At 47.4% G+C, this 12851-nt stretch overlaps 1 protein-coding gene and 1 long non-coding RNA gene across 2 annotated transcripts; one reads left to right on the plus strand and one right to left on the minus strand.

The window, feature by feature from the left end:
• Positions 1 to 333: 333 nt before the first annotated feature.
• On the minus strand, positions 334 to 7378 carry LOC108963240 (uncharacterized). The gene is made up of 4 exons (XR_003945713.2): positions 7067 to 7378; positions 4122 to 4228; positions 2904 to 3175; positions 334 to 2121 (listed from the first exon to the last, which is right to left on the minus strand). It is a non-coding gene; the product is annotated as an uncharacterized LOC108963240 (long non-coding RNA).
• A 1759-nt stretch (positions 7379 to 9137) lies between these two features.
• On the plus strand, positions 9138 to 11499 carry RHOB (ras homolog family member B). Its single transcript, XM_030236396.2, has one exon. It carries the CDS (start codon positions 9436 to 9438, stop codon positions 10024 to 10026), a length of 591 nt encoding a protein of 196 aa, XP_030092256.1. The 5' UTR covers positions 9138 to 9435; the 3' UTR covers positions 10027 to 11499.
• The last annotated feature ends 1352 nt before the right edge of the window (positions 11500 to 12851 follow it).

Consider the following 12851-nt stretch of genomic DNA (forward strand, 5'->3'; position numbering starts at 1 on the left):
GTGGGTAGGAGCCCAGTGTCACCTGGCAGGTGTCCCTGCACTGGGGGCTGCACAGGATCTGGGGACACATTCCTAAGTGGGAAAGGTGAGCTAGCACCCTCCTGCCATGGGGTACTGCTTCTTTCCAGCTACCTGGCAGGGCAGACATGCACATCTTCTTGTGTACAGCCATGCAGACATAGCCTGAGGTGGAATAGAGAAGCAACCCCAGATACAGATGCCTTAGGATAATACACTGACTGCTGGATCACACAACAATGCTAAAATACAGAACAGGAACTATCCAGCCTGGATTTCTCTTGGGAGACAGATACCCTAAAATATGGGCTTCAGCCAAATCAATTTCTTAGCCTCATAGTAAACATGTTTTGAAGAAGTGCTCTGAGACAGATACAGAGGGAGATTGTTGATTTTTTTCACAGAAGTGGCAAAAAAGGGAAATTATACAGGTTAAGAAAAGATTATGAAAAACCTCCCCTGAGTTTCTCTTTTCCAGTTGCAGGGGAGTATCCAGTGGAAACAGATTGCCAACTTTCTATTTCCCATTAAAAAAAAAAATTAATGTTAAGAAACAGAAACTAAGGTCAGTGTAACAACAGTTTAATTCAGAGATGTACAGTGAATACTGGAAGTGAAACCAGTTACCCTTATCTTGAACAAAACACCCTTCTGGAGGAAAGCACTTGTTTATTTAGACTGGAAGCAGACACCAGGCAATATGCTGCTATGCTGCCCAGTGTCTTACTCAGCACCAGGTAGTGAGAGCTCTGATTCACCCAAGTGGTCTGAACTTTCCGAGTGGGGGGAGCAGTAAGTGCTGAGAATCTTTGCAAAACTGCTTCTCTCCAGTTCAGTGCTCCACATCAGAGGCACCTGAGACACCTGTGCTCTTTAACTTGTCTGCAGACTAATCCTCCCCACCCACACATGCACATACAGGGTGGAAATAACAATTTAAACCTATCTACATAAATACAGCTCTTTGAAAGGCTCAATTGAAGCTACTGCCTGAATCAGGAGAGCACTTATGCACAGCACATAGGCATGCCCAGGCTGCATACGGGCAAGGGTGGGGGGTGGAAAATAGGTGAGTTTTAAAGTTTGGGTAGAACATTAGATTGCATCGAGGGGATTATTATAGACAGAGAGGAGAGGAAATTTAAGTTAAGAATGGCCCAGGAGACAAAAGGGAAAGGGTATGGGAAAACAAGGCAAAGAAAGCTCCAGGAAGTAGATGATTCACAGTTACTTTAGGCAGCAGTTTGAGTTTCTCAGTTTGAAGATGGAAATAACACCTACTTATCACCAAGAGATGGGCTGGTAATCCATGTTGAAAAGCAGTCAGAGATTCTTGGAAGAAAGGTACTTTTGGAAATGTCATCCTTGAAGGATTTGTTGTTCTGGCACAGTGTGATTGTGGACTTCAAACTGCTACCAAAAAGTGATGTAGGAGGAAAGCAGCAATCCATCCAATTCTGGCCAGCCCCAGCATTCCTAGACAAATAATGGTGGGAAGAGCGGATAAGAAAAAAATCTTAATTGTGTATTTTGCTAGGTCTCTCACCTGGAAAAGCTCATTTGCAAAGTGTACAGCTCCAGGTTCATAATCAGTTTAGAAATTTGTCTTTGTTCTCATTTTGTTTCCTCTGGGAAACTTTAACCAGGCTGCCAGAGTGATGACACCAACATGAAGGAAGGCAGCAAAACAAAGGGACAGATTTCCATGTTCTCCTAGTTCATGACAGTTACACTCAATTAGTGCTGTACCTTCACTTCAGGATCAGAAGAGGTTCACCTCAGAATATTTCTCTGTCCATTTCTGTGTCTCAGCATGTGCCTTCAAACCCTGCAGTCACATTACTTGCCTCCTTCCAGCCTTGTGCCTTTAATTTCAGTTCATAACTCAGTTCTTTGGGCTGCCAGGGCCCAGTGCTTCTCAGAGGGGAGGAATGGGGAGTTGCACCCAAAATCTTTCCATTTTGTTCCATCTCTGTGCCTCTCTGAGATGTTCTGCTTAGGTTGACAGTATGTTTCAGTCTCTTTCCAGATTGTTAATGACTTGCAAAGTTGACAGCATGGTTGCTGGCTTTCCCTCTTCTTTATGTCCTCTGCCTGCAAGTGCTACAGAAAGACAGAAAAACTTAACATACATTCAGATTATAAGAACAAAGAGGTGTAGAAATTGAAGTCTAGTCTTTTCCTCTACTTTTAAGATAGGAATTCAATCATGACCTGGACTATCCTACCCCAAATCCAGGTTGGTATACCCCAGATAATTCACCTGTGCCTGAAGAAGAGGTGGAGATAGCACTGTCTCCATTGTACTCTAGGCTATACATTGCATTCCTGTTGCATGTATGGAACCAAGCCTGGGCCAGCTCTGCAAATGAATCCTAGAGAAAGTCAGACCTGCTCTGCCAGCCAGAAACCTGCTGCTATTAGCACAGCAGACTATTGGATACTTGTGTGGTGACACTCTTCCCTAAGGACACCCTTCAAGGAAGTGTATGGAAGGAAACTTTGTCAGCACAGCTGTTTGCCACTGAGTCTTACAGCCAGAAATCCGGGATTAAATTCACTAAAAGAATTCACTAAAAGATTCACTAAACACATGTTCTTGTGCTTGTCCCAGTAGTGCTGGTTTATGTTTCTGTCCTAGCCTCTGTGTAACTCCCTGGACCAAAAAACCTCCATGGAGAATGGTAGCTTGGTCATCTCCATTTCTCAGGACTGGTTCCACATCTCAAACCTAGAATTGTTCTCTTCAGCCTCTACTGGAGGTGGAGAAAGAAACAAATCCAGCTTTCAAGTGTGATGTTTTGCAGATAAGGGATGTTTTCCTCCTATAACATATAAGCAGCCTTTATAGCACAAAAACAACAGCAACAAAGACATCTGCTTACCTTTGCACATGATGAAATCCAACCACAAAATAATGTTCCCTTCTCACAACATTTGGCAGTGCCTATAGTGTTTTTTTCTCCTCCTTTCCTCATGTAATGCACTTGGTTAATGATCTCCAGGCTTCTATCATCACCTTCTTTTGTCTTGGCAGAGCAGCCCAGGTAAGCATGTGCCCCAACGCTGGCAGCCTAAGCTTCTCCTTCTGTAGTGTTAATTGTCTCCTTGCCTGGAGTAGTTTCTTCTTAATACCTTAGTTCTATCTTGGCAGCCCCTGGAATAATAGGTACTGTGAGGCAGAACACTTTGATTTCTCGAACCCAAAAATCAAGGACGTTTTGCTGTAAGCCAGTCCTGTCCATGTAGAAGCACATTAAAGTAACCCCTGTAGATGTTTACATCCTTGTGGAACACTGGGCAGAGATCTCAGTAACCCACTTTGTCCTTCCCTGGCACATCCAAGAGAATGAGGTTCATCTCTTCCCCTTCTACCTGTGTCAGCAGTGTCAACACTGGCTCATAGGACTTGGGAAGGTGTTCATGGCACTGAGGAAAGGTGAAGCACATTTTACGGGGTTGATCTCTAGCTACAGCTATTTTTCTCCTAAAAGCAGCCACTTCTTGAAAATAAAGATGAAGTACAAAATGACATATTCCCAGGATGTGTTTGTTTTTGTTTTTAAGCTTTTGTGAAGGGCAGAATGAGGAGAGCAGAGAAATTCCATTAGTTTGGAATTTCCCTTATCTCCTTTTTTCCCCCCATACCTTTCTTCCCTATTTTTTTCCATCTTTTAATTCTCTGACATCAGAATTTTCTGAAATTGTGACTACCCTGTTCTTGATTATAAATCAAAAAATTAAGGTATAAGCCAAATCTGGATGTAACCAAGATTCCTTCAGTACCCTATATTTCTGTTTTTTCATCTCAGATATTGTTTATGGTCAGTGTCCAGTCCATAACAGATTTAATTCTTTTTTAGATTGAATGGCTTAATTTTGTGAGTGAGATGGAATGCAAAACACTGTAGTGAATAACTTTCCAGATTGGTTTTATTGACATTTTCCTGCCATGATCTGTTAGTGGAATTCTACAATGGCAGTAGCTCTTCTGTGTGCACCCATGCTGCTTTTGCTCACAGATCAGTTATCATGTGGGAATTAAGAACGTGTTCTCAGTCTTCAGAGTCATGGTTAAATGATATGAAATAGAAGTTTGTTACCTCCAGGATAGTAATTTCCACCATCAACTGCCTTCCCTCAGATCAGTTTCTTCTAATATTGTTGCTGCCTCAGCTTCCTCAGGTCACAGGTTCCCCTGCAGAGAGAACTGACCACCACACTTCAAAGACCGCCACAAAGACCACAGTAATTAAAGGAATAGGTTAATGTCTCTCAATATAGCAAATAAATCTACATGGAGAACCATATGACATCATTGTTTTTTAAAGAAATCTACTGTACTGCCAATAAAGTGGAAATTACACAAATCATTAGCAAATCACAACATGTTTACTTCAGAAGTTTCCTGGTTCCTATTGAGTCAGACTCATCCTGTGTGAGCGCTCCAGAACTGAGTGTGCCTGGTGGAATGTGGGCTGACAGTGCTGGGGTGTGAAACAGGAGCAGACCTGCCAGAGAGACCCTCCAAACATCACTTTCCAGATCTGCTGAGGCATCACAAAGAAATGAATTGCAGAACCAAAGAATGGATGAGGTGAGGAGGGGTTATCTACTCCACCTTGCCGTGCTCAGAGCAGATCAACTACAGCAGGCTGCTCAGGACTGTGTCCAGCAGGGTTTTGAATATGCCCAGGGATGGAGGCCCCACAGTCTCTGTGGGCAGCCTTTTCCAGTGTCTGACCATCCTCAAAGCAGTGGAATGAAATACATCCACTGGAGAGTCTAAAGATAAAGAACTTCTTCCCACTGTTAAGGATATTATCTTGAACTCCAGATAGAGACTGAATTCCCTGCTATCTTGTTGGCATTGGACAAACAATTTTTACTGTCTCAGCTTTCCTGCTAGACAAAGACTGCAAGGTGGCTGCAGTCAGTAAAAATTGGGAACAAAGGGAACCAGAGGGTGACAAGTTTTGTCTCTCTCTGCAGAGAGAACTGTTTCCAAAGGCATTATTGGTGATGTAGATATGTAACATGATTAGTATCCATAATAGTTATGTGGTCAGCTCATTTATTTCATTCAGCTGCAGAAGGGTTCTTTAACTGAGATGAGGGGTTGCAGGTCTAAAAATTCTTGCCTAAGGATGAGGAACTTTTTTTGATTTAATTTGAACTCAGCTAGAGACAAAAGGCCACTTTAATTTACTGTAGTGGTATAATTTTACTCTGCCAACCCGTACTTCCTGAGTCCTACTAAAGTATGAATTTTATAGTCTTGCTATAAGAACTGGCAAAAAATGATCACAGCTTCTAACTGACCTCTCTTATTCCCTGGAAGAGCAATGCCAGTGGATCCCATACAGCTCTTTAGTCATGATAGCATTTCTTTTTTGGGGTGGTGTGTTTTCATGTGCACTGTACATAGCATAAACCTCTGTATGAAAACACATAGGTCATTTCACCTTCTCCTGCTGTGCCTTGGCATTCCAGTTTCTAGGTAGATCAGTCTGGACTGTCTGCTGAGGGCACCGATCCCAAGGGGCTCTGAGAGTTAAACTCTGCTTTCTCCAGGAATGCTGGAAAGCAATGGACCTGCAGTGACACACAGCAAGCTCTGGTTCCTCAATGTGCCACAAACTCTTCATCTTAGGGAGACAGATACTCACCATTCCTGCCCGTTCTCTCCCATCTACCCAGAGCTTTTCCTGTGCTTTTCCACTAGCTGAGTTTTTTCCCTAGCCTGTGAACTGCTCATATTTCACTGCCTCTTGCCTTCCCCACTTTGCTGAGAAGCTTTGCCTGCACGAGGACTGCAGGATGTCTGATGCCTGCATTACAAGCCAGCATGCAGGACTTTGTGGGCCATTAGAGGACACATGGCTCCCTCAGCATGTTATGCCACAGCAGGCAATGTACTTACTTGCCTACTTGTTGACAAAAAGGAGAAAGATTGCCTTCCCCACTGAGCTTTCATGCTTTTGGTACAGATTTACACTTGAACACAAATTATCTGAGTTACAGACATGCCCTTTAGAAAATCTGCTGAGAAGAAGAGCAGGGGGGGAATATAATCTGGAAACAATCTCCAGTAATTGACAGGAACTGTCTTCTCAACAAAAAAAAAGCCACTTGAATTAAATAATAATAAAAAAAACCCAACAAAATCTGAGTTTTAATCTCAAAACCATCAGCACAAGCAATAAAAGCAAACAAGTGGTGTCTTCTGTCTCCTAATTCATGCTCTCTTTATCAATCATACAGATGTATGTGGTGCAGCAGAACTAATGCTGTAATGCTGTACTTAGAGAGTGCACATTTTGGGATCACTAGAAGAGAAGATTCAGGCTGCTTAAAGAACTATAGTTCAGCATATCATGCAGATTGATGCAGAAAATATAAAAGTTACAACATAAGTTAAAATTCAGCCCTAAAATACATGAGGTGGACACATTGGCTAATTACAGATGTGTAATAACCACAGTGACTTAGATGTTCCCCACAGAGGCTGTTGCTGGAGTGTACCCCAGAACAGGGATTTGTGTGATCTCAGCCTGAGTCGGTCCCAGGGCTGAGTCTCATGATATAAAGCTTCTGGAAAAAAGACTTATAAAGCATTTGAAACCCTTGGTCAAGGAGCTACATAGCCTTTGCTGAAGTCTGTCTTGCAAGGTGAGAGATGAAACATCAGGCACTTTGCTTTCAGTGCAGCTGTGTGGAAGACCAGAGATGTGAGACTCCACTTGAAAATGAAGCTGTTATGGCTCAGACCATAATGGGTGCTACAAATATATGTGTACTGCTCAGTTACAAGAAAAATTCATGCTATGGATTTAACTTGGGTTAGCTGGACATTTGTGGAGCAATTCCTCTGCACAATTTGGAAGTTGGAACCAGCAGACAATTTGGATGACGTCACCCTGCTTTGAAGCCTTTAAAGAGTTAAGCAGTATGAATTTGGGACACTTGAGGCACACCGGTAATTGCCAGCAGCACTCTGGGCAACAACAGAGCCGTGTGCTTTGAAATGAATAAGCTGCTTATTTACCTGCCTTCCGCGGCACAGCACAGACGAGTCGACCAAAGTAACTGCTCGTTTGCATTATTCCTTTTTCTAATTAACAAAACACACGTGACTGCTCGTTTGTATTATCCCTTTTTCTATTTAACAAAACGTTTTGCTCCTGAAAAGACAAAACCAAACACCCAGGCATGATTCAAAAGTCAAATACAAGCGTTATCAGAAGTACACTTAAGCAGCACCTCTCACGACGGATGAAGCAGTCGCAGAGGAGGATTTTTGCAGCGGTGGGTTGTTCCAGCTGCGGATTGTTCCAGCTGCGGGCAGTTCCAGCGGCGGGCAGTTCCAGCGGCGGGCTGTTCCAGCTGTGGCTGTTCCAGCTGCGGAGCCGCACGGAGCAGGCGCAGGGCGGTGCAAGGCGCAGCGCAGCCGCGAGAGGGCGCTGGGGCCCCGCGGTCAGCGCGGCGCGGCCGAGGGCGGTGCGGGCAGCGGCGGCTTGGTGGGGTTTCCATGGAACGGGGGAATGCTCAGCAAATTCCCTCCGTCTGCCCCCCCGAGCGGCATTAACCTGCTTGGGACTGGGGAGAAAATAGCTACAAGCTGCCACTGCACCATCGCCAGGAGGACACGGCAGCACGGGGATGATTTCCACACAGTTTTATGAAGAATTGAAGCCTGTGAGCAGTGACAACGGATTTAAAGGGACGATGCACGCCTGAAATTTGGCCCGCTCGAAGGCCACATCCATGTCTATGTCTATACTTTATTGCTGGATTCTTTAAAAAGTCAGTTTGACTTTATTATGTTCACATAAAATGTGCTGTACAAACTCCTGTAAGATCAAATTAGTCCGTCAGCATCCAGGGACATGCTCTTTTGACTGGGAGTAATGGATATTACAAAAATATAACAGAAAGTGAATTTTATTTCAATGCCCAGGATTAAACGAACCTTTTGCCCTATTGACACACACCCCTCTGTAACAGTCTAATGCAAGTAACTTGTCAGGCAATTTGATGCACTCAGTGATGCATTCACTCTCCAAGTGGGTATTTTAAAATACAATTTTTAATAACAACAGTATTGTACAAACCACCCATTTTTGTTCTATTCACTAATGCCAGTGCTGGCTAGGAAAACGGGACACTTTGAATCCAGCCCCGAGAGGCAGTAGCCGCAGGACAGGGTCTGTGTGGGAAAGCTCGCAGGGAAGAAGTTTGGGACACCACCCGGCTGAGCAGCGATAGCTGCACCAGGGACCGAGCGCGTCGCTGCCGGGGGTGTCCGTGAGTCCCCCGGCACTGCGGCCGCCCCAGCGCCCCCAGCCCGGCCCGGCCCGGCCCAGCCCAGCCCAGCCCTGCCAGCTCCTCCCGTGGAGGGACTCGCACCCTGCCCTCCCAGCAACCCCGCACTACAGGGCTTTGCGCCCCTTTATGTACCACGTTCATTTTTTCATGGCTGTGACTTCCGATATCCCTGTAAAATTGAGACCCAAAGGCCAGCTCATTTCAAGCCTGCACTGAAGCCTGCTTCTCCCGGTTTACAATTCCCCCGTTCCCTTTTGGCCAAGAGCTGGCGAGAGTCGAACATGATGATTTTTTTTTAAGGAAGGGAGTCGAGCGCTTTTCCAGTAGAACGCAGCGGACGCTTTCATTTCATTTTATTCAAGCGCCCGCAATACTCTCTGTTCACTTTGCCGGGGCTTTAAAGCAGCACCTGGGACGCAGCGGCGCCCCCTGTTCCCCTCGGGTGCCCGCCCAGCCTCTTCACACCGGCCATCCCGAGCAGTGAGACTGCGGCGGGGACCGGCCCTGCCCTGCCGCCGAGTCGGGATCGCCCGGGGCCGGGAGTGCTCAGACCGGGAGCAGGAGCTCCCGGCCGCCTCCGGCACGGCTCCGCCAGCCGCGACCCCCGGCCCTCTGCCCCGGCCCGGCCGCTGCCCCGCCCGCCTCGGCCCCGCCTCCAGCCCGCGGCCGCCCGCCAATCGCAGCGCTCTCCGCCGGGGATGACCTCACTCCTTGCCTTCCCATTGGTCAGCTATATTAAGAAAGTCGCGAGCGCCTTTAAATAGCGGCGCCGGGCCGCAGCTTGCGGCAGTGGTTGAGCCGAGCCGGTTGTCTTCGTTTGTTTCCGTGAGGGCGAGAACCGGCGGCACCGCTTCCACCGCAGGGCTCCGGGGCCGGCGGCGCTACCCTGCGGCTGTAGCGCTCCCGCGAGGCAGGGACGGCGGCGCGGTGCCGGTGAGCAAAGAGAGCAGGACGCGCCCGCCTGCCTGCGCGGGCCGGCTCGCCACGGTGCCCTGTGAGAAGCGAGAGGGAGCGGGAGGCGGCGGCCGCGGGGAGGAGGGCGCTGCCATCGTCCTGCTGCACGGCAAGGCCAGCTTGGCGAGCCTGGCCATGGCTGCCATCCGCAAAAAACTAGTGGTGGTGGGGGACGGTGCCTGTGGCAAGACTTGCCTCCTCATCGTTTTCAGCAAGGACGAGTTCCCCGAGGTCTACGTGCCCACCGTCTTCGAGAACTACGTGGCGGACATCGAGGTGGACGGCAAGCAGGTGGAGCTGGCCCTGTGGGACACGGCCGGCCAGGAGGACTATGACCGCCTGCGTCCCCTTTCCTACCCGGACACCGATGTCATCCTCATGTGCTTCTCTGTGGACAGTCCGGACTCGCTGGAGAACATCCCGGAGAAGTGGGTGCCCGAAGTCAAGCACTTCTGCCCCAACGTCCCCATCATCCTGGTGGCCAACAAGAAGGACCTGCGGAACGACGAGCACGTTCGGAACGAGCTGGCCCGCATGAAGCAGGAGCCGGTGCGCACCGAGGACGGCCGGGCCATGGCCATTCGCATCCAGGCCTACGACTACCTGGAATGCTCGGCCAAGACCAAGGAGGGTGTCCGGGAGGTCTTCGAGACTGCCACCCGGGCAGCCCTGCAGAAGCGCTACGGCACCCAGAACGGCTGCATCAACTGCTGCAAAGTGCTATAGGGCGTGTCTGGAGCGCGGCGCTGGGCACAGCGCCTGGGTCACCTGTTGGCAGGTGGAGAGGAGCGGGGTTATACACGCACACGGCATCTGCCTGTCCCCTCCGCTAGGGACTGGCTGTGGATGGGGTGGGGGCTGAGGGAGGGAGCACGCTCCTTGAGCCTTGGCTATAAAGGGTTGTGCTTGCTCAGCCGTGGGGACGGAGGGAGGGGGGGAATTGCATGCCCTGAGTCTTGGGAATAAAGTGGGGAGAAGCCTTCTCCTACCACTGGCCCATGCGAGTTAGTCGTGGACTCAACAACAAAAAGCTGCTGAGCCTGGACTGAGCAATCGTTGCACCCGGTTCTGCCCCTTTGCCAACACCTGCTGCTCCCGGGCAGCCTCCTCTCTTTTGCAAGAGGAGGGCGGTGGAGCGGAGATGCTCGAAGGGACTTCTGCCTCCTGCCTGCATGTGCCTCCACCCAGGCGAGCTGGGAAAGGGGCTGCCTCTCCCAGGCTGCCTGCGGCATCCTTGCTTCTCCCTCACATGTTTCAGCCTGAGCCTGACCTGCTGTGGAAATTAGTGCCCTGAAGACCGAGACTGGGAGGGGAGGGAAGGGTCATCCCAAGCGAAGCCTGTATATATGTTACCTTTTTTGTCTTGTGCAAACTGGGGTAGTGCAGGGGGTGCTTATTTAAAGTGAGGTGGGGAGGGGGTGTCCCGGTGGGACTTGTGTTGTGCAAAGGAACTTGCCCTGAGTGACTGATGCCTGCTGATAACGGGAGCCATGACCTGACTCCAGCTGCAGAAGCCACCAGGCCAGAAAGTAAAGCTGAGCTGTCCTGCTTGCTGGATATCCACCTCCTGACAGATGAGGCAGGGTGAGCAAGGGGATGATCGCCATATTATGATTTTGGTGCCTGCTCCTTACTTTTAATGTTGTCTCCTGCAAGTGTGTTGATTTGGGTTTATTTAAAAGTTTATTTTCAAAAGATGTTACTTTGCACAACTCGGTGGATTTTTTATGTTTAAATTAAACACTCAATGCACTCATCATCTGCATACAACACTGTAGCATTGGAAACATTCTTACTCAGTAACCTCATCTGGGTCTTGTTTAAAACTGATTTCAACACAAGACAAAATAAAACCACTGTATATTTTTGCCTTGGAAAAAAAAATGGGTGAAAGCACTGTTACTTATGCAGTGAGTACATCAGACTTTAGTAGTAAAGGGCAGTTTAAAGAATCAAGGTTTATTTAAAACTTATTTTCACAAGGTGGTCAACCTAGGTGAAAATAATTTTCTGTTTCTCTGGTTCAGAGAACAAATGTATCCATATATGTTTGTTTACTTTACTCCCTCTTCCCTCAACAGTGGTACTGAGACTTTTTAATAAACTGACATGGCAAAAACTGAGATGTATATGATGTTTACATAAAACTATAGTGTATGCAGTTTTTTATGTAAAGTATTAAAAGATTCTATGCTGACACTTGTGAGAGCAGTGTTGTGATTCATGGAGACAGTCCTCTGTTTGCAGCAGTACATCTGGATAGAGTTGAACCAGACCAGAGTTTGCTCCTTGCCTACACATGCTTTTATTTGGCTTTTTTCCACTGGGTGAAATACCTGTCTGGCAGCTTTCAGAGGATGGTGGTTTTAGTTCCCTTTGGGGGAGCTGCTTCCTTAGTTTTTTTTTTCTGTGTGGCATATGGAAATGTACTTAAAAGTCAAGGTGATGACTAATCCTCATTGCCTTGAGCATGGGCAGCCTCTGTGGCTAGTGCTTGGGCTCCCAGTGAGCTGGTGTTGCAGCAGAACAGGCACAAAACTGAAAAGCAACACTGGCTGTAAGGATTATTTTTCAAGGAAGTATTTAGATAAAAGCAGTTTTTATTAGTGGCCTCCCCTTTGCTTGAAGTGCATGGCCCTGCTTGCTGCAGCAGGGCATGGGGGCAAACACTGCTCTCTGTTGAAGCAGGAGTTTCCAGGGCTGCCTGGATGGATTTCCCAATTGCTGGCCTCATTAATTCCTGTAGCAACCTGAGAACTCTGGGCCTCTCCGTGTCAGGGATCCCCAGCAGGGCACTGAGCCTGTCCCTTCCCTTCTCTTGCCTGGGCAGGTGCCCAAGGCCCTGTGCTGCTGCCTGTGGCTTTGCCTCCTGGCAGGAAGAGCTGGCCTCATGCAAAATGTGATTGTTGCTGAACAATAGTAAGACCTATGCCCAAAGTGCTGGTGTCTCCTATTTTTTTTTCCCCTGGAAAAACGTCCTTGGATACCTTTGAGGGAAATCTCAGGACAGGTTTCTATTTCCATAAATCTTCTCCACTACTTTTGCAGAGATGTGAGAAGGGAGTTGATCTTTTTCTGGTTTTGACCTATGAATATCTGCTAGGGTACATATAGTTCAGAAATGTTAACAAATGTTAACAAATACCAAAGCGAGGGAAACACATGGAATGGCTTTTGCTCATTTACTCACAGAGGGCTGAAAGTGATGGGCCTTTTCAGGTAGACTGACATAGAAATAACAGGTTCCTTGCTCAACACCTGGGAAGTCAATCAGCCATAATGTGAAAATACTGCAGTACATGCTCAGTCCATGCTGTGAGTTTATTACACTGTTTCCTATGATCCTTAACAAAAGACAGACTCATTTTCACATAGACAATGTAATCAGGATTTCTTGAAAGGTACTGAAGTCCTAGGTTGTGGATATCCTTCTCAATTCTCCTAAAATTCAAATTTAAATTTCAGTCCTCTGGATAGTCAATGTGGGAGTTTCTTATCTTCAATTTGAGAACACTAAAATTAAACATCCTTTGAAAGACATCTCAGTTTAG

This window comes from Serinus canaria, chromosome 3 (genome assembly GCF_022539315.1).
Source record: "Serinus canaria isolate serCan28SL12 chromosome 3, serCan2020, whole genome shotgun sequence".
NCBI classification, from domain to species: Eukaryota; Metazoa; Chordata; class Aves; order Passeriformes; family Fringillidae; genus Serinus; species Serinus canaria.